The sequence below is a fragment of the Triturus cristatus genome, chromosome 4_1 (assembly GCF_964204655.1).
Source record: "Triturus cristatus chromosome 4_1, aTriCri1.1, whole genome shotgun sequence".
NCBI lineage: Eukaryota > Metazoa > Chordata > Amphibia > Caudata > Salamandridae > Triturus > Triturus cristatus.
This window is the reverse complement of record NC_140585.1, coordinates 889,943,550-889,964,507: the sequence shown is the minus strand read 5'-3', so window position 1 is coordinate 889,964,507 and position 20,958 is coordinate 889,943,550. Positions and strand designations below refer to the sequence as shown.

General features: G+C 48.1%; 1 protein-coding gene across 3 annotated transcripts in view; it reads left to right on the top strand.

The window, feature by feature from the left end:
• Positions 1-20,958, top strand: part of TSPAN33 (tetraspanin 33) — a 185,527-nt gene that overhangs the window by 111,551 nt on the left and 53,018 nt on the right. For all 3 annotated transcript variants that reach the window (XM_085653644.1, XM_085653645.1, XM_085653646.1), the window contains exons 5-6: positions 2,312-2,407; positions 7,853-7,981. In XM_085653644.1, the coding sequence (XP_085509770.1) occupies positions 2,312-2,407; positions 7,853-7,981 (225 nt within the window). The remainder of the gene's footprint in view (positions 1-2,311; positions 2,408-7,852; positions 7,982-20,958) is intronic.

Sequence of the window (20,958 nt, the reverse complement as noted above, 5' to 3'; positions counted from 1 at the left end):
AATTAATTTTATCCATTTCACTTGCTCAGTTTGGTCTCCAGTGGGTGATAGTCCAAAAAGCCTGTTGGCTGTCTAGGTAGCCAGACCGGGAGGAACTTTGTGATCCATTGTGACTCCCTAAGATTGGCATACCTCTCCTGTAGTCTCCTTTTGCGGGTATGAACTTCCAAAAACTTTTCCTTGCAGGTACCCTTAACACTGTTAATACTTTTGCATTCGTTTTCTGTTGCATTATGTAATTCAGAGACACAAAAGTTAATGTAAGGAATGCTTGCAAATAGTCTAACCGCTGCTTCAAGCTACACCTTACTGACAGATAGAAAATAGTCTGTGGTTGCTCATGTTTCCTTCTGAGTGGGGCCTCACCAGGAAGCTTGGGATGGACTGTCCCATGAGGAGCAGGGCCAGTACTGATCTGCATAAGGTTGGCCTCTATCTAGAGTGGCATAATGGGTGAAAACCAAAGGGTTGGAATGCTATCCCAAGTGGGTGCAAGTGGTTAGATTACTTGCACGCTTTCATCCCATCACGTGTTGCTTGTTTGGAATTATACATCTCTTCACACGTATTTAGATTTGAAAATAAACTATTAAATAATACAAGAACTACAAAGTATGCTATTGTACTGTGAACATTGATACTCCATTTTGACAGTGACCATATTCATTAAGATTTGCAACCACTAGCTGTTTACAAACTTTTTTTTTTCACGGCTGTACCTGTACAGCCTATTTTGGTTCTTTATGGGTGTTTTCTGTTGTAGGTAGTTCTCAGCTTCTTGAACACTAGAGTTTCAGAAACATTAGAACTGATCATGAATAATCTATAAAGTTTAGCCAGGTGCTTGATGAAGGAGGTGTTGGTTGCCATGTTTTCAATACTGCCTTATTGTTTACATCTGACCTAACTGCCGCGAGATAAGCCCACGCTAGATCGCCGTTCTCAAATCGTGTAGCCTTTCTCTCTGCATCCCCAGATAGGACATGTTCGTGCCCAAGCAGAAGAGCAAAATGAACCACGCCTGCATAACTACAGATGTGAACGGTCTCTGTCCTGTCTAAGCAGCTTTCCATTTCGCCTTTGGGCCTCAATGTTTCCCAGTTCGAAATTCATGTTCATTTTTGGCTTTCAGGCACTTCCACTGTTCCCTGGAATTAACAAAAATGGCGGCACTTTTCACAACCTGTGAAAGCATGGGGCTTCGCAGGGAAGAGCCCCGCTGCCGTCGCAAATTCCTATCGCCAGGGAATGGGACCAGCTATGCTTAGAATGCCTGGAAGCTAGAACAGAGGATACCGGACCCATGAGAAGGAGGCACAGCTTCCCATTATAGCTTGAAAGAATTGACCCCGGGTGACTGCAACCACCGCCGCTAAGCAGTAAGATGCATGAATAGAGCGGGTATATGTCCCTTTCCTTAGAGGAAGTAAAATGTCCCTTCTGATGGAGAACATTCCCGGACATACGTGCAGCCCTCCTATCCCTGTCAGGACACATGTACTGGCCCCAACTTCCAAACCATGCCTTCGCCTGTAGACACCGTCCCTCCACCAGTTTTAGCATTTAGGGAAATGTTGCTTCGATATTTTCTGTTATTCATCTGTTTTCCAAGTTTGTTGGTAGTGTTACTTTAAAATGCCTCTTTGTCAGGATGGACTGATGATGATTTAATGAACTGTTGTCAACTTTTCACATGTGCATAGCAATCTATAATGATACCTAGACGGTGCCCTTTGGGCTCACGTGTATTGGTGTATAAACTGTACCTCATGTCCTTCTTATGGATAACACCATAACAATGCATGTATGCATGGCCCTTGATAAAAAGCTCATAAAGGTAAATAAAAAAATAATAAAAATTAGGAACTTGTTGAAATGATCCATGCTCTTGCCCAGATGATTCATGATGTTGCCCATGTGGGGCAAAATCGTTTCTTCTACTGACTCCGTGTGTTTCTGGAGATGGGAGGGTCGCTTCCCCTTTGCAATCTGAGGGATGTTGCTAGCCCAGCAGCGGGTCTAGTTCTGCATTTTTCATTTTATCGCTTCTTCTCTGTACTTATATTCCTCCTTCTTTGTCTTCTTTCTTTCGTTGTGTCTTTGTCCCATTTCTCACCCTTTTTCACCGTGTCTCTTCTTCCCCTTCTTTTCTTCCTCTTTCTGTTTATCATCTTTCCCTTCCTTGCCTATCTCCTCTCCCGTTATTGTCTGGTTAGACTTTATCTTTGTCATGCCACCGGTTGCTTGTTGTCTCATCTTCTGTGCATCTGATTCTTCGTTTACACTCATGGCTCCTGTTCTTCCCTTTTAGGCTCGAGGGAAAGTCAGTGAAGTCATTAACAATGCCATTGTGCATTACCGCGATGACCTGGACCTCCAGAACCTCATCGACTTTGGACAGAAAGAGGTGAGCAATCATTTGCGGATGTACTGTGGCATCCAACAGGTATCATCTGATGGCCAGCTTTACTGTAGTAGGCAGGAACCTGTAACGCTACTAAACCCAGTGTGGTTATAATATGGAGTCCTAGCATTCTAAACAACAAGCCCCTTACCCGGGCAGGTCCTGGCTCCATATGGGACCCACTGGCACAGGGAGCAGTCCTCTGACAGAGCAGCACTTGCCTACTCATTCATTACTGCACGCCCATGAGAGGCTGGCATGTTTCGCTCCCCATTAGTAACAGCATCCTAGAGTCTTTGAATAGAAACCTTCCACAATAGGTAGTTTGAGTAGTACTTGGATTAATGTTGGAAATGCCCTGGAATGTGATGGCAGCCCGCTGGCACGTAATAGCACTGATCATGATTGTAGTTTGTTTTATGGAAAGGAAATGTTGATCATTCATTTATTACCCGGCATTGATGAGCATTATGCTTTGGCACAGTATTTAAAACTGTTTATTTACTTTAACATACAGGTTCCGTCTGTCAATGGATAGCACTGCATTTGATGGCCACTGTTTTTCTGTGGTTTTTCTTGTGTCATGCAAGGCATGGCTTACAAAGACACCTTGTGGTGTTACTATTCAGTTGATTCAATAGGACAGGTGCAGACTGTGTGGCCGTACAGTTCAGTCCTCAGTGGGGGTTGTGAGTGCTCATATGACCATGCGAGAGGATAATTTAATGTTTGAAGAGACTTGCTTTTACTATATTCCTATATTTTACTATATTCCATACTTTAGCCAAGGTGCTAGAGGCCCATGTGGCAAAATGTTTGTCCAACTTTATGGAACAAACTAATTTCCTTGACCCACACCAAGCTGGATTTCGTCCAGCTCACTCCACGGAAACTGTGATACTAGCGGTACTGGACTCCCTAAAAGGAAAAGGCTGACAGAGGCTCTCCCCAGGCCCTGGTGCCGTTAGACCTTTCGGCTGCTTTCGACACGGTCGACCATGGTATATTGGCGGACCGTGACAGAGAGGCAGGCATCCAGGGCCCAGCCCGTAGCTGGATCAACTCCTTCCTGAAAGATCGCTCCCAGGCAGTCCGTATTGGCCAGTTTACGGCCCCCAAACTAAAATCTACGTGTGGGGTCTCACAGGGCGCTTCGCGCTCCCCGCACCTGTTTAACCTTTACCTTCTCCCGCTGATCATGTCCCTGAAGGAAAGGAAAGTGGTCACTTTTAATTATGCCGATGACTTTCAACTATTCACAATCGACAGTTCTCCCCAGTCAATATCTGACTTTCAGTCTAGCATGCAATTCATTCGTCACTGGATGGACCAAAACCACCTAAAAATAAATCCAGGCAAGACTGAACTTTTCCTGACGGGTGGCGGACACAATCTGTGGGGCCCACACTATTGGCCAAACGAATTAGGACCCCCCCCCCATCCCCTCCTCCTCAGTAAAAAGCCTGGGGGTCACTATAAACAATGACCTTTTCCTCAAATCTCATGTAGTCTCTGTGATCTCCACCTGTTTTTTTCAGCTGCAAAAAATTAGGAAGATAAGCAGGTTACTTACCCAAGCAGCTTTGATACAGGTCTTGATAGCCATGGTCCTATCACACCTAGACTATGCCAACGCAATCTATCTTGGTATACTGCTCTGCCTTACTAAACAGTTACAGATGGTACAGAACCAAGCGGCAAGATTGATCTACAAACAACCCAGGGGGAGGCAACATGCCTCGCCCCTCCTAAGAAAGCTGCACTGGCTTCCTATTCCCCAACGCTGTGCTATTAAAATTGGCTGACTGGTGTTTAAATCCCTGAATGGCTGGAGCCCTAAATTCATAGACAGCCTCATATCACGCTACACCCCCTCACGCAAATTCCATCCCCTGGAAATCAGGTCAAGCATGGATCTACTGAGTTTCAGAAAATCCCTCAAAACATGGCTGTACATCCAGGCCTACGAATAAACTGTTCTGGTTCGGTATTTCCTAGATTTAGCGCAATGAAACCAATCTTTGTACGAGCGCTTTATTAAACCCTTTTAACATACCATAACATAACAAACTGTCCATGACTTTGATATGATCTTGAATGTCCATGCAGGTTATTCTATTGTGCTAAGGTTGCTCAATTTTGCATGGGCTGCTCACAGATTTTGGTGTTTGGGTCATGTCTTGCAATGTTTTTAGATACTTTGGACCATAATCCCATACGATGCAGTGGGACGAGTTCATTGATGCAACAGTGTCATGGAATCACAGATTTTAGTTTAAAGCAGACTCGTGCTGCTTTGATTTTGGAGTACTTGTAGTTTCGGTACTTGGTAGTTGTCGAGGTGCGTGATGTACATATGGCTTCGTAAATCGGTTTACATCTTGTGCATCCACTGTTTTCAACTGGCACACAGTTTTGTGTAGGCCTTCACATGATTTGCTCCTGCAGAGTGATATCGACCTTGCTTCTGTTCTAGACCCTGCAGAAATCTTGTATTTATCTGTTTCTGTCAAGTACTCAATGCAACCAGTCGGCCACTTGAGTGTACAGTATTTCATTAGTTCGCTTCCAGACGTTCTTGTAAAACTATGTTTTTTCCTAATGTATTTTGGAAGATTATGCTGTCAAATGCATCATTAGGTTCCTTTTCCAAAAAAACAACATTAACAGAATTCTGCCCACCTTCTTGGCACACACTATGAGCAGCCAAATGAGACAGAAACATTGGACTAAAAAATGATAATTCCCACATTAAAATATTACAAATTGACACTATGTTTGCGACCCGTGAAATCACTCAAAGGTCCTGTATTGTAGTCCTTGCCTATCCATCCTCCAGCGCTCCAAACATACAATTCTCTTTACAGGGCTGCCTCGCGCCAGTTGCACCCAGTGTGTCAATCATTTTTGGTGCCCCCCCTCCCTTTGTCCAACCCACAATGACCTCCTTTCCACAGATTCCCTCACTACCACCCTCCTGCAGTCCTCTTCTCTTCATAGCCCCTTTCTCACGTGTTTCATTTGTTTTATAGTGCTACTCACACTACTGTAGGGTCTCGGAGCACTTTACATCTCACACACATTATCCAGAGACAATGAATCATACGTGTGTAAATCAGTGTATAGGAAATGTTACATAACACAATGAGAGTTACAAGGTGTAGGAATCACATGTCATCCATACAGGTACGCAGTATCTTTTAATAGTGTTTGGTTTGGAGAAGCACAAACTCAGGATTTAAAATGTGCCATGGTAGTTGGGGTTGGTTTTACTAATAAGGATGTATTTCTCTCCAATTGAACATCTTTTAGCAACATTAGGTTAATGAAAGACTAGAGAAAAACAAAGTTCTAACCTATACAATGCAGTTGACATGCAGCTCTTTGATGGCAGTTAATTGCTGACTGTGCTGTATTAGAATTATAACTTATGTACTGCAAGTAACAAATAGCACCCAGGTGATCTTTGATATGATATCAGGAGATTTGTCCATCTCCAAAAACAGTAACCCACTGAGCTATCCACATAAAATACAGTTCTGTGATCTGCATGGTACACATTCTTTGCAGAAGGCACATTAACCCTCTAAACTACTTTGACTCAAAAATACCATTAGACAAAACTCCAATCTCTCTCCAGCAGGAACATTAATCACCACAGTTATCTTGACATTTGTATTGTTGTCGGAAAGCTGCTGGGCACACAAGAAACTCTGCAACAGGTGTGTGAATCTTCTGGGAGCGAGGGGCACTTATGGAGGGGGGAGAGTGCATCCCCCACGAGCACGAGAGCATCTCTGAGGCCCGTGACAGTGAGTGCACGTGTGAGGATGTGTGAGATCCGCAGAGCCGTGTTTTTTTGTCTTGTAGGTTTATATAGCTCGAACTCAACCCGGAGGTATCAGGGCACTTTACACGAGCACCAGCTGTTCCAGACGGGCACATCCATGTTTTGTTAGGCGTGGGGAGATGAAGTGATTTTCCCAGAATCACAAGAGGTTGAACCGCAGAGACTCGAACCTGGTTACCAAGCTTCGAGGTCGTACGCTCTAGTCGTTGGGCCATATCTTATTGATGCGGCCGCGAGACGCGATATGTGGTGGGGGAGGGGGAGAAGCGGGAGTTGTGTGCGCGCGCGGCCATTGCTTGGAAAAACAAGCATTGAAAATGCAATAGGTCTCGCCTTTGATTAATTTAAAGCCATTTGCTTTGCTAATGGTATTGTGTAGCAAAGCAAATGGCTTTAACTTAATAAAACGCGAGACCTATTGCATTTTCAATGCTTGTTCCTGCTAGCGCCCGCAACTGAGGGCAGATGGTCAGACGAAATGACTAAATTCAAAAGAACGCAGTAAGGGTTCAAGGAATGGGGCTGATCATGCGTAGGGGTGTTTCCCTGGGCAGTGAGAATGAACAAACAGGGCTTCATGTGCCTGGAGGGAGACAGAGATGGTTCTGGAGGGAGGCAGAAACTGGTCTGCAGGGAGAGAGGGGTCTGCAGAGATAGAGCTGGGTCTGGACGGAGGTCGTACAGGGCACCGAGGGAGACAGAGATGGGTTCATAATAGTGAAAAGGAAACACAAAGCAAGAAAGGGATGGCATAGAGTAATGATTTTTCTTGCCAATATTTTTGGATCATCAGGTCATTTTTCTTATAGTACTTCTTTATTCTAAATATGTCACTGTGAGCCTACAAGAAGAGCAGTGAACCCGGCGAACAAGACTCTTCTGTTCTACGTCACAGTAAAACCTGGTCTTTGGGGCAGACGTGCTCTGCGTCCTGTGACCTTCTGGGCACCCGTAGGATGCCTTCAGTTGATATTGTATCCTCTTATAGGCCATCAGACTCTGGAATATTCCCTTTACAAGCCTCCCACTCGATGCCCTCTTTTAGGGGCATTTTCTAAACTCGGAGGTATGGTTTTACCCTAAATGTTGCTTATTGAGCAAATTAATGTGGAATGATCTGTCGCAACTCGACGGCACATATTCCACAGTTTTTTTGAATTTGGTTTGCATTAGCCTTTTTATAGCCGAAACTCTGTGCTGTAATTCTGAAATAAAATGCTGTAGTACTTATGTTTGTCTGCATTACCGCGCGGTAACGTGAATAAAGCATATTTCTGCGCACTTCTTGAATTATACTCCATTGTTCAATGAAGGACTACAAGTCTATCAGCCTGCAGCATGTATGATCTGCTCAGCCCAGGATAATTCAAATGTAATGAACAGCACCTATGTGCGTATCTATAAATGACCCCCCCCATTGTACATGTGGTGAGCAGGGCAGTCTCACAGATCACCCCATTCAGTGTGTTGTAAGATGACTTCCGATTACGTATAAAGAACAGGACTGCCCCATCGTGTTGATAACATCACTACTTTGGGAAAGTAGAAAATGTAAATCTGTAACCCGCTGCTACCCTCTGCTGTGTGTTTCTTTCTAGTTTGACTGCTGCGGGGGCATTTCCTACAAGGACTGGTCCCAGAACATGTACTTCAACTGCACGGTGGAGAACCCTAGCCGGGAGCAGTGCTCGGTGCCCTATTCCTGCTGCCTCCGCTACGACCGGCAGGTGAGTGTGCCTCCTTGCGCCTAAGCGACAACATTCACAACCTGCAGTGTGAGCAGCAGGTAAGTGCGCATCCTTGGGCATAAGTGGTCGCTTCTATGCCTGTATACTGAGCGGGGCGCTCCTGTGGGTGCGGTTGTCTGTGTGCCACCCTAGGCCAAGCTGCTGTTTAGCAAGCAAATACCCAGTCAGGGAGCCAGCAAAGTGTTACATTGAATAGCTGTCGGTAGTAAACATCCGTTACCATTACCTGATTTGTTGTTCAACACCGTAAATGCAAAAACCACACTCCACAGGCTCCTAAAAGTCATTTCAAAGTGCACACAGATTGTGGAGAAGACACCTCGGCTACATGGGGTAACAGGGATCGCCATTCACCTGGGCTTCTCATCATCGGTATCTTCCTCCCATCTCTATGGGCAGAAAATTAGGGAGGAGAGTTGGGGTTTGAGGTTGCAGGGATCAAACAGCTTAGTGGTCACCCACAGATTCTGATCCAGAAGAAGCAATCAATCAGTCAATCAGTGATCCAACAGTAAACCATCCTCATATACTCACCTGGGTCCATAAACACACACACACTTACTCAGGCCAGTTAATACACTCTGGGGTCAATTTTTAGATTTTATTTTCTGAGATTAGTTATTTGTCATTCCTAACCAATCTTTCACTGATCAAATAGTTCTTTCCTCTGGTCAATGGACCATTAGTTGAACTAGTTGATGGTAGGTAGGTAAAGCTTTATTCGATAAAAAATATCATAAAAGCACAACATACAGTAGTATAAAAAGATCAAGTTAGACAATAAAAAGAATCAATCAATCATAAATATATCTAAAAGGACTATAAAAGTGGATAAAAGCAATATGTGCAAAGTACAAGAAGCTTGAGGACCCAAAATTCATTATAGTGGATAAGTGATAGGTAATGAAAACAGATTACATAGGAGATTTAGTGCATTTGAAGGGCCAGATTTTTCTTCCGCAATAACCAAGCACAACCCAGATACTTAGCAATACCACAAACAATGGTGAGAGACGAGGTATCTGTTTGCAGAATGCGTAACACAATACGGTAGTCACGGCTGCCGAGCATTCTACAAATCGGTCTCAACCACTTGGCTCTCACTCTTCTGTAGTGGAAACAGGCAAATAAAAAGTGGGGGATAGACTCTTTGGGTGCTGTACAACTCGGGCAACCAACAGAAGTAGAGGGGAATCCCTTCCATCCAGCAGTAACACAGTTAAGAGGAAGGGACCCCAATCTGAAGCGCACGTACAGTGATCTATCCAGAGGAGTCTGAATAAAGTCAAGATAGGGTTCGAGTTTGCTAAGAGGCTTATGTTCAAAAAAAGCTTCGCTCAACTTCCCCATCTTCACATTGTTCAGCTCTCTTGTGTTTACCCAACTCCAATAAGCCTTCTTGAGGTCCTGTTTCGAAGGGGGTATCTGGGATTCCCAACAATCTTCATAGCCAATTGACCTCAGCGTTTGTTCTACATAGGAGATCCATTTTAACCTCCTCCCAGTATCCACTAATGTAAGTTCACTTAAGCCTGCAGCGTATTTGGCAAGTTCTGGTGTCCGTCGCAGTCTTGCCCAAAAGAGTAGAGGTCGGAGACGTGCAATGTCCTGGATGGAGTGTCTGCCTAAATCATAAAACAAGGGTTTCAGTGGAGATGAATTGGGGACAGAGATGAGGTTCCTCATGAATTTGTTCTCGGACATGACCAGGTCATGGATGTTTTCATAGCCCCAGATTTCTGCCCCATAGATGGAGCTAGATAATGCCTGTGCTTCATATACCACAAGGGCCGGTGCCACTGGTCGACTAGTAGAGAGATGTTGCTCTCTAATAATGGCACCAGATACCCTCTTGTGGCATAGGAGCATCTTGGTCAGGTGCGAGCTCCACTTCATCCCTTTTGCAATGCGTATGCCTAGATAGTCGAAGGAATCCACAATGTCTAGCGGTGTGCCATCCAGACTAAAGGCATATCTAAAACGTCTCGGAGGATTAATAACCATTAATTTGGTTTTCTCTGTATTTATGATGAGGCCATAGGACTTGCAAAAGGAATCAAACCTATTTAAAAAATTTTGAAGGCCAGCCGGCGATTTGGAAATCAGGAGAGTGTTGTCGGCGAACAGGAGAGTGGGAACTTTTTCACCCGCCAGGACTGGAGCATCAGCTGGGACCTCTCTAAGGAGATCCACCACCCCGTTGATGTATAAAGAGAACAGGGTGGGGGCTAAGACACAGCCCTGGCGTACCCCCCTGTTCACCGCGACACTCCCTGTAAGCTGGCCCTGAGCAACCCATCTAACATTAGCATGATTGTTCTCGTGGAGAAGCTTTAGAAAGGCAAGAATCTCTTGGGGGACACCTAATTGGGATAAAACCTGCCACAACCTTTGACGGGGAATTAAATCAAAAGCAGACTTTAGGTCTATAAAAGCTAAATATAAAGTGCCTTTGCCTAAAACGACCGCTTTCCAGTATATCATAAAAAATCTAAAAACTTGATCCATAGTGCCTACCTTTTGTCTAAGACCTGCTTGATAATGCGATAAAACATTCCTATTCTCAATCCAACACCTTAGTCTCATAAGGAGAACCCTGCCAACCACTTTCTGTATCACGTCAATTAGATTAATGGGTCTGTAGTTGGCAGGGTCCTCCCTATTGCCCTTTTTATAGATGGGAATCACCACTGCAGCTTTCCAGGACTCAGGTACTATAGAACCCTTGGCTATAGCGTTCATGACAACAGAGATAAAAGAAGCCCAGGGGATTGGATCGTGTAAAAGAAGATCACCTGGTAGGCCATCTGGGCCTGCCGCCTTACCAGGCGCAATACTTTTAATAGCCAGGATCACTTCTTGGGTCCCAAAGTTGGTCTCAGCTGGGAAATTAACTGTAGGGGGCAAATCGTCCACCACAGGAACTACAGGGACTGTCTCTCCCGCATATATAGCAGAGAAATGGTTAAACCATTGCAGCTCCATTATATGATTTGGGATACTAGCCGTTTTGGCCCGTTTGCCTCTGTTTAAGAGGTCCCAGAAAACCGTTGAATTTCGATTTAGTGCTGCCTCTTTGAGTTCCTGCCAGTGCATTTCCTCCCAGTTCTGTTTGGCGACTATCAAAGATCTCGAATAGTCTCGTCTCGCCTTTCTAATTAAGTTTCTATCTTGTTTTCTTAGGGCTTTTGACAAGGTCTTTCTGTCCCTTCTACAATCTTTAGAATACCATGGATTAGCGCTATGCGTGGGGTCCACCTTGCAACGAGAATTCTCCCCCGGAATGAAGAATTCCCCTATCTTATTGATAGTGTCGTGGTAAAGGGAGGGTATGAGTTGGGGATCATCCGTTTTGTTACTAGCTTCGCAGAGCTCGGTATGTTTCCTGGCTAATAGTTATGTTATGTTATGTTATGTTAATCGTTTTTATAAGGCGCGCAGCTGCCCCAGCCAAGGGGCGTCCCGGCGCCTGATCAGGTACCACAACACAACAGATCGATGCTAATAAGGGAAAAGGAGGGAATCAGTCAGCGGTTGGAAACAAAAAAGTTTTTATGGCGCGCCTAAAGGAAGTAAGGCTATTCAGGGCTCGAATATGGACAGGGAGAGAATTACATAATCCTGCTGCTAATACTCGAAAAGAGCGACCTCCCATCCTACTCAGTCTAAACCGTGTATTGACCGCCAGATGGAGAGATTCCGATCTAAGAGACCGCGTAGGAACATAGGAGGAGACAAGCTTAGCGAGGGCTGGAGGAGAGGAAAGCTTTAAGATTTTAAATGTCAGGCAAAGAGCCTTAAATTTAATTCTCTGTCTAACCGGCAGCCAGTGAAGAGAGGTCAAAACTGCAGAGACAGAGCACTGTCTAGGGAGGCCAACGATGGCACGCGCCGCGGCATTCTGCACCCTTTGCAATCTAGTAGCCTCCGCCTGATTCACTCCGAGCAGCAGCGCACTCCCATAGTCCAGCCGAGAAAGAATGGAGGCTTGGACCACCAGTTGCCGAGTAGGGGGGTCGAAGAATTTGAGGACCGGTCTCAGCCCTCGCAGAATACCATAACAGGTAGCTGCAACCTTCTTCGTGTGGCTGGTAAAAGAGAGTGTAGGATCCAGCCAAACCCCCAAGTTCTTAACTTCGGCAGCTGGGATGGGAGTCACCCCCAATTCTGGAGGCCACCACTGGTCTCCCCAAAGCTCCGCCTGCTTTCCTAAAATCAGGACCTCGGTCTTTTTGGCATTTAACTGCAAACAGTTAGTACGCATCCAATTTGCCACGGCTATGAGTCCTGCACGAAATCTGGGAGCGTTCACCTCGGGGGCACCGCTGAGTGTCACCGCCAGCTGCGTGTCGTCAGCATACGATGTCATAGTAAGGCCACATTGTCTGACGACTGCAGCCAGCGGTTTCACATATAGATTAAATAGAGTGGGGCTCAACGCAGAGCCCTGCGGAACCCCCAGCCCCAGTGGATGGAAAGAGGACTGACAAGGTGGAATAGCCACTTTAAAAAACCGGTCCGAAAGGAAAGAGCGAAACCATTGGAGAGCAGTCCCCTCAATTCCCACTCCCTCCAAGCACCGGATCAGGATGTCGTGGGACACCGTGTCAAACGCGGCGCTCAGATCTAACAGGAGGAGCGCCGCTGTCTGCCCAGCATCCAGCACCGTTCGCAAGTGCTCGGTCATAAAGAGCAGTGCAGTTTCGGTGCTGTGTTGTGCACGAAAACCATTCTGGCTCTGGTCAAGAATGTTATTACGAGAAAGGTGGGCAGACAAGATGGAGTTCACGTGTGCCTCAGTAACCTTGGCGGTCCAGGGCAGGAGGGAGATGGGACGATAGTTTTCTGGCAATAGGGGGTCAAGGTTAGGCTTCTTTAAGATAGGGCTTAATTGATGCGAGCTTCCCCTCGTGTTGCGAAATCCCATGCCATTTAAGGCGTCTATTACATCCTGCCAATGATACTTCCTTAGTTGCCATCAAAGGGAGTCGATTGTTCGCATGGTGCGGGGTCACCCAGATATCCTTAATTTGTAAACAGAGTGGATTATGGTCGCTATCTATAGTATTTTCGACAACCATATCCAGAATGTTCCCCCAGAAATAGATATCGACAAGGATGTAATCTATGCGAGATGGAGTAGTTAGCCTATTGAAAGTAAAGGCACCGCCCTTGTCAGATATGGATCTACCGTTCACTGCTCGTAAATTAAACTCTTGAGTGAGGACATTCAATTGAATAGCCCTTTGAGACCATTTCTTGATTGGAGTAAACTCTAGGGGCGGGATTCCCCAATTGAGGTCAGACTCACTGGACCCCAGTAGATCTTCCAAGGCTAGGGGTTCAAAAGTGCAGTTGAAATCCCCACAAATATTAATACTAGAGTTGGGATCGATAAGAGTTAGTTCGTGATCTAGGGCAGAAACTGTCTGAGACGTCTGTCCTCCCACAGTGCCTCTAGCATAAATATTAAATAATTCTAGAGTAGGACCGCCATGTGAACCTTTTATAGTCAAGTGTGGTAGATCGGGGGAAACATTATTATGGGTCTGTACCAACCAGTTGTACTTAATATTTACCCACACAAGTAGTCCCCGCGATGGGCGGCCTTTCCCTGAACTTGAGGCCGATATGAAATATGTGGTATACCCTGATTTGTGTAAAGGGATTGTACTCCATGTTTCCTGGAATGCACAGACATCAAACGTACTGATGAAGTCGTGCCAATCCGGGATCAGGAGTTTTTTGGCAAGCCCCGCGATGTTCCATGAGACAAAATTAAGAGATGGCATAGAATTTTCAAGTGTTGTGATTGCCTGGATGTGGGGGGGCATCTCACAAAACGGAGAGGACAATAAAAGAGGTGGTGAATTCTGGGGTGGTGCAGTAGTATGATTATCAACGATAGAATCCGGCTCCACAAGACAAGACTTAGGGGAAAGATCTTGAACCAGTCAGTCTACCCTGTTCAGGTTAGAATCATTGCTTAAAATCCTATTTCTATCCTGTGACTCGTGGCCTCTTGGAACCCAGAGTGGAGTACGCCTTATCTGAATACAAGAATAGTCTGGAGCTGAAGTACGGTATTCCAAAAGAACCAAATTTTCGGCCAGAATCGTATTAGAGAGTGTAAGCTCAATACAATCAAATTGGCTATTATGGCGTGAGATTCTTCTAGCCTTGGTAATATCATCACGGATAATTGACCTACATCCCCTAACATGCCTGGCCCAATGTATAGCTTTATTTTTTAGTGAATCCTCATCTTCGTAGGATTGGGTGATGGTAAGTCTAGGGACCTTAACCATATAGGCTGTGTTTGAATTAGCCAACAGGTCACCTGAGATAGGATTTGATACGGTATTGCCTCTAAAACAAAACTGAGCCTCCTGAAAACTGGGTCTTAAGGGCCCAGCAACCTCAGATGTAGATGGAGTAGGAGGGATTTCATTACGAATTCTTTGGCATTTCACAATGTCCGTATATGAAGGTTTACTGCTACTAGCAGAGGGCAAAGGTGGCTTTCTAATAAGGTCCGTCGTATTGCAAGCTAAATGATTCCCCCTATGTGCGGTTGGCAGAGGGCCAGACTGAGCAGATGTTGAGGGTACAAGTGGTATTGGAATCCCAGAGCTACTTGGAGTGGTCAACTGCATAGGAATTGGAGGGACCCTCCTACTCAGTTCCATGATTATATTTTTCAAGAGTTAGTAGTTGGTCAGTTTTCTGTTCCAGGGATACACCCTGAGGACTGGGAGTCTGAACTGCTTTGGAGATTAATGGACCAAGATCTCGGCATACAGGAATTTCCTCCTTTAAATCTTCCAAAACAGCAAACCTATTAGAGCAAGAAAGCTCAAGTGAAGTAATAAAGGGTTGGGATTCAATACTAAGTATGGGATCCGGAATATCCTGCTTGTCTTTCTGGCAGGGCTCGAAGTCATTGGTCACTAGTTGATGGTGAAATGACCTATTTAAAATAGTCTTCTCTACAAAGAAAAATGATCACAGACTCAGGGAAAATTTTAAATGCTTTATCTAAATTAAATTCATGTGAGCCAAACTCAAAGTACAGTACAGTCACCGTCTCCCATAGAAGGAAAATTTCAAATTAGCGAAACTTGATAATGACGATACTCGGAAAGGAGAGGATAGAGAGAGAGAGAGAGAGAGCAGCACAATTGAAAAATCTTCAGAAATTATATTTACCTAGGATGGTGTGAAAATCCAACCCCTTAGCCTAGGAGTTAGGGAAAAGGGTCTCCCTGGAAAAGTCAGGAGTCAAAGGCTTCAGGTTTCAGGACTGGATAAGGTGAACTCTTCTAGATCCGACGCCTGCGTCGCACCCCTCTCTGACACTATCTTCCTCCTCGAGATTCTTCCGCGATCTTCTAATTATTTGGCTAAGTTTAGTAATTCTGCAATTGGGTTTTTCTTCAGCATTCGCTCATCACTCAAACAGCATCCCGAGCTGCAGCATTTTTCTTCTCAACGCGCCCCTCTCACTAACTAAACTACTCCAATTATACCTTTCAAATGCCATGTACCACCAATTAATGTTTCAATCTCATAAATTTACTAACCCTGATTGGACAGGCAAAGAGGATGATCATCACACCATACCAGATTTTTAAATATAATCCTTCAGCTCATTGCTAAATGATCCCACCCCTTAATTTTTTATTCATAAATCTTTATTCCCACCCGCATTCACATCTTTATTCAACACAAAGACTACACTTCATATAATTTTCTTCCTTTTCACAGGACCTCATACTGGTTCCCAGGGTATGTTAGTGTTCTCGTCCTTGAATGGCGTTCAAGGATTACATCGCGGCTTCTGGCTCACTTAGACTGCGCATGTGTAGAGGTCACATGAGATATCGACTTCGGTTTCTTACAAAGACCCGAATAAGAACTAATAGGAAAAGTCAAAAGAAAGTATATTAATTTCAAAATAAAATGATTTCACTGTATACCACCTATCTCTATTCTAATCCCATTTACTTATAAATGCTCTCCCCGCATTAGCAATTAGTAAATATCTTGGTTTAGTGCAGATGCTTAGCAAGTGAGCTTTTAGCGGCCAATTTTAGAAGCGTCTGCGCAAGTGCAGAAAATTCCCTCCAAGCAACAGCTCGTCATACTGCGTAGATGCAGTTGAGGCATGCGCATGACAGTTTTCTGCGTTTAGCAGACATTTTAGAGTTCACTCGAGTTACTCGTTAATAAGACACGTAAGCAAGCTTCTTCTATTTCTCATAATTGGAAATGTAGTGCAATTAATTTCGCTATACACAGTTAATACGAGTTATGAGTTATTACGAGAGGATTGTTTTCAAGCAATTCCCCTTTTTACAAATCCTTACTCCATCAGTCCCCTCTCTGATGGCATTTTTGAGCCATCACAAAATTATCCATCACAAACCAAATGCCAAATTTAGCACATCTCAATTCCCTTTCCAGTCTTTTCATTCCCCTTCTCATCTTTTTCTTTTAGGCTTTTCATCTTTTTGTATAAATTGCCTTTCATTTCTTCTAACTGTATCTCTTCATACTTTCTTTTCTTTCCTTTTTCATTTATTTCATATCCTTTTTCTTTTTCTGCAGCATTTATACCATAACATTAATGCTAAGACTATAATGGATATTCCCACTACTGGTAGTGTTGGACCCGGCCTCGTGGCGTGGTCCTTAACCCCCTGGATTGTGCCCGTTCCCCGCCCCGGCTGTCACGGGCCACCCGTCTGAACTGCACCAAGGCCCTTCACCCGGAGCTGCACGTGGTCGCATACTCCTCGTGGCTCCGCCATCTTGTTGGCATCCACGTCACACCGTGCACCAGCCGGCGCGACCCCGCTCAACCCGGCCTCGACCCCAGCGAAGCCCCGACATCGAGGCACCACGAACTAGCCAGGGGGTGCCGCAGGAACCATTCATCGCCCCCGGCGGAGGACAGTATCGATGGGACCCCCAACTGTCCTCCCCTCTCGAGGTGTGATCGCCCTGCAACTCCCATGGGCCTGGCGCCTCTCCTGCTGGGCGTCTGGCCACCTCCACCCGGCCACTCCGCCCCCTCGGGCGCATAGGTCCGGACATCAAAGGGCTCCAGACCTATATCTGGGGCGACCCCACCACAGCTGGGCAGTTGTATCCCGGAGTCGAGAGCCCTGCTGATTGAATCGCGGCTGACCCTACGGAGAAGAACTCTTGTCGGAACCATCACGAGCCCTGCTGACTGCGTTGCGGCTCCTTCTTGTGAACCCTTTCTGAACCACTTGGAACATCGGAGCCCTGCTGACGCTGTCGCGGCCCAACCTCGCTGAAACCTTCCTCGGAGCCCTGCTGACGACGTCGCGGCTCGAGCTGAGCAGAAACCATCTTGAGAGCCCTGCTGATTGAATCGCGGCTCTCCACGAACTGTACGCCAGGGCCCTGCTGACGCCGTCGCGGCTCGACCCATCCGAGATCCGGAGGTCCTCCAGCTTGAGGATAAGAACTGGGCCCCAGGTACCCTCGTACCGCATTCCGGCCAAAGACTGTCCCGCTACCCCGACCCTCCCAAAGAGACATTGAGACTTTTGGTGGATCCCTCGATCCCTTCGTGTAAATATTGACCTCGTAACCTTTTTATTGCTGATAAAGAATTGCTTGTCACCAGACAACCTCCCTGAGTCCTGTGTGGTGGTGTTACTGTGCTAGTACGTGATAGGAGAAGGATCTCTCAGGAGACTTCTCGGCAGCGCTCGGCTACTTCGTGCAGTGAGAGGGCCCCCCCTTGGTGGTCTCACCGACTCCTCGGGGTCCGCCTTCCAACATTTGGTGGCCAGCGACGGGATCCGAGCCGAACGCAGTACGTACCAGCCAGTACCCACTAGCTACCCATCCAAACGAACAGCATCATGAGCAGCCAGGAAAACAACGCGACAATGGAGTTCCAGCCCGAACGGCTGGAAGAATATACGCACAAAGAATTAAAACCGTTCTGCAAAGACAAAGGCATTGCAACCACCAGCCTAGGTACCAAAGAGGAGATGCAGAAAGCTCTGAGGGCATGGTTGGAGGCCGGGGCAGGCCCCTCCCAGGAAGAAGGGCCCTTGCCCCTGACGGAGACCACAGCAACCGCACTGACTCCGGCAACCGGAGGAAGAAAGAGCCTAGAAACCGGCCTCTCCGAAGAAGAAATACGAGAGCGGGAAAAGGTCCGGAGCCACGAGCTAGAGCTCGCCCGACTGCGGCTGGACGGCGAACTCCAGCTGGCAGAAAAGAAACTGGCCCTAGAGCAGCTACGCCTTCAAGAAGAGATAGAAGAGAAGAGACGACACCGGGAGTTGGAGGAAAAGAAACTAACTCTTGAGCACGAGCGCAGTCTCAAGGAGCTCGAGATCAAGGCCAAGAACGGAGGGACCGACACCCCCAGTACTAGAGACACTCTACCGCCTTCCGAGGCCAAGGTACATATCCCGAAAGAGTTCGTCAAGGAGTATTACAAGAATGACGACATCCAACAATGGTTCAAGGCCTACGAGGTGGCCATGACCTCCCATCGGGTGCCCCGAAAAGACTGGGGCGCGGGCCTGTGGGGGCGGTTCCTGAGTGAAGGGCGGGACACGCTGCTCCAGCTACCGGAGGAGGTGATGACCTCCTACGATCACATGAAGGAGGCCCTGCTCACCCGCTACGGGCTAACAGCGGAAATGTACCGCCAGCGGTTCAGAGACTGCAAGAAAATCCCGGGTACCACATGGGTGGAATATGTGGACTTTTTCAGTCGGGCCCTAGAAGGGTGGATCAAAGGGAGCAAAGTAACCACCTACGGGCAGCTGGTCGACCTCATCGTGTGGGAACATCTTTCCAACAATTGCTTCGTGGAACTGAGACAGCACCTCCTCGACAGCAAAATGACCGACCCGCGAAAACTTGCCGTCGAGGCCGATCGATGGGTCAACTCCCGGGTCCCCCGAACTCAATGGGGGAGTACCAGAGGAACCCCAACGGACCCCCCCGCCACCGCGGTGGGGGGGGAGGGCCGAACAGGAACCGAGACCCTCCCGCCGGGGCCCCCAGGAGCCCCCCTCGAGGGCCACCGCAGCCACATCTCTCCCCGAGCCTAGCCCGAAGGGTGGGCCCAGCCCGACCCGGACCACGGCCACCAGTGACCTGCTACGGCTGCCAACAAACCGGACACTTTGCCAGCGATCCGGCCTGCCCTCTGAACCGAAGAAACGGGGCCGGCGGGCCCCCGCCCCGGCAGCTGACAGCCGCCGCCTTGGGGGGAGGAGAAGAGGAAGAGGAGGCCCTCGACCGAGAGAACACTGAGTGGGAGCCGGCAGCCATGTCCCTGGTCTGCCTGGGTAGCCGAGAGATGGTACCCTGCACCCCCATCCCAACCAACACCCAGAAGTACCGGCAGCAGGTCACGGTCAATAGACAACGGGCCGAAGCCCTTCGCGACACAGGCGCCAGTATCACCGCTGTCCGCTGCCACCTGGTGACCCCTGAACAGATTCTACCGAATGTGCTGTGCCCCGTACGGACGGCCGACAACAGTGAAAGCCTATGCCAGATGGCCCTGGTCCCCTTCGAGTGGGGGGGGTGACGGGCCTGCTGAAGTTGACAGTGCGCGACGACGCCCCGGTCGACTGCCTCCTGGGGAACGACTTGGAAAGTTCCCCCTGGGCTCAAGTAGAGCGACGAGAGCACCTCCGAATGTTGGGACTGGCTGATTGGGCCTGCGCCATCACCCGGTCCATGACCGCCCAGGCCCCCCGCTCATCCTCGACCTCCGGGACCGCCCAACCCGAGGGGCTCACACCCCCTCCCACCAGCAGCGAGGAGGAGGCGGACACCGACCCTGGACCCAGCGAATCCTCCCCCGAAGAGATGGCTTCTCCGAGCGCCCTACCAGAGCTGACACAATGGCGACACGAAGGGGGCCCCACCCGAGAGCAGTTCCAGCAAGAACAACAGTCCTGTCCCTCTCTCGAAGGGGTCCGACAACAGGCGACCACGCAAGCCAACGGTGACCAGACCGGCACCCACTGGATCTACTGGGCCGAGGGCCTGTTGTACAGTGAACAGAAAGTAGCAGAACTCGGGGCCAGCCGCGTGTTGGTGGTCCCCCTCCGCTTCCGGGAGTTCCTCCTCAACCTGGCCCATGATGTGCCCCTCGCCGGACACTTGGGGCAAGACAAAACGTACAGTCGTCTGGTGACCCACTTCTACTGGCCCCGGATGCGGAGAGATGTGGACAACCACTGCCGGTCCTGCCAGACCTGCCAAGCCAGCGGAAAGACGGGGGGCCGGGTCAAGGCCCCCCTCCAGCCCTTTCCCGCCGTCAGCACCCCGTTCGAACGGGTCGGAATCGATATTGTGGGACCCCTGGACCCCCAAACCGCCCTGGGCCACCGCTTCATCCTGGTCCTCGTGGACCACGCCACCAGGTACCCGGAGGCGGTCCCGCTAAGAACTATAACGGCCCCTGTGGTAGGCCGGGCCTTGATGGGGATCTTCTCCCGAGTGGGATTCCCCAGCGAAGTGGTGAGCGACCGCGGCACGAACTTTATCTCCAGGTACATGCGGTCCCTGTGGCAACAGTGCGGGGTCACATACAAGTTCACGACCCCCTATCACCCTCAGGGGAACGGACTGGTTGAGCGGTTCAACCGAACATTAAAAGGGATGATCCAGGGCCTGGAAGAACCCCTCAGGCGGAAATGGGATGTCCTGCTGCCCTGCCTCCTGTTTGCCTATCGGGAGGTCCCGCAGAAGTCCCTGGGGTTCAGCCCGTTTGAACTATTGTATGGACACCCGGTCCGCGGACCGCTCAGCCTGGTCAAGGAGGGCTGGGAGATGAAGCCCCGAGGCGCCCCTCCTGACGTCTACCGATACCTCCTGACCCTCCGAAACCAGACCCGCAAGTTCCGAGCCATGGCCGAAGCCAACCTCGAGGCCAG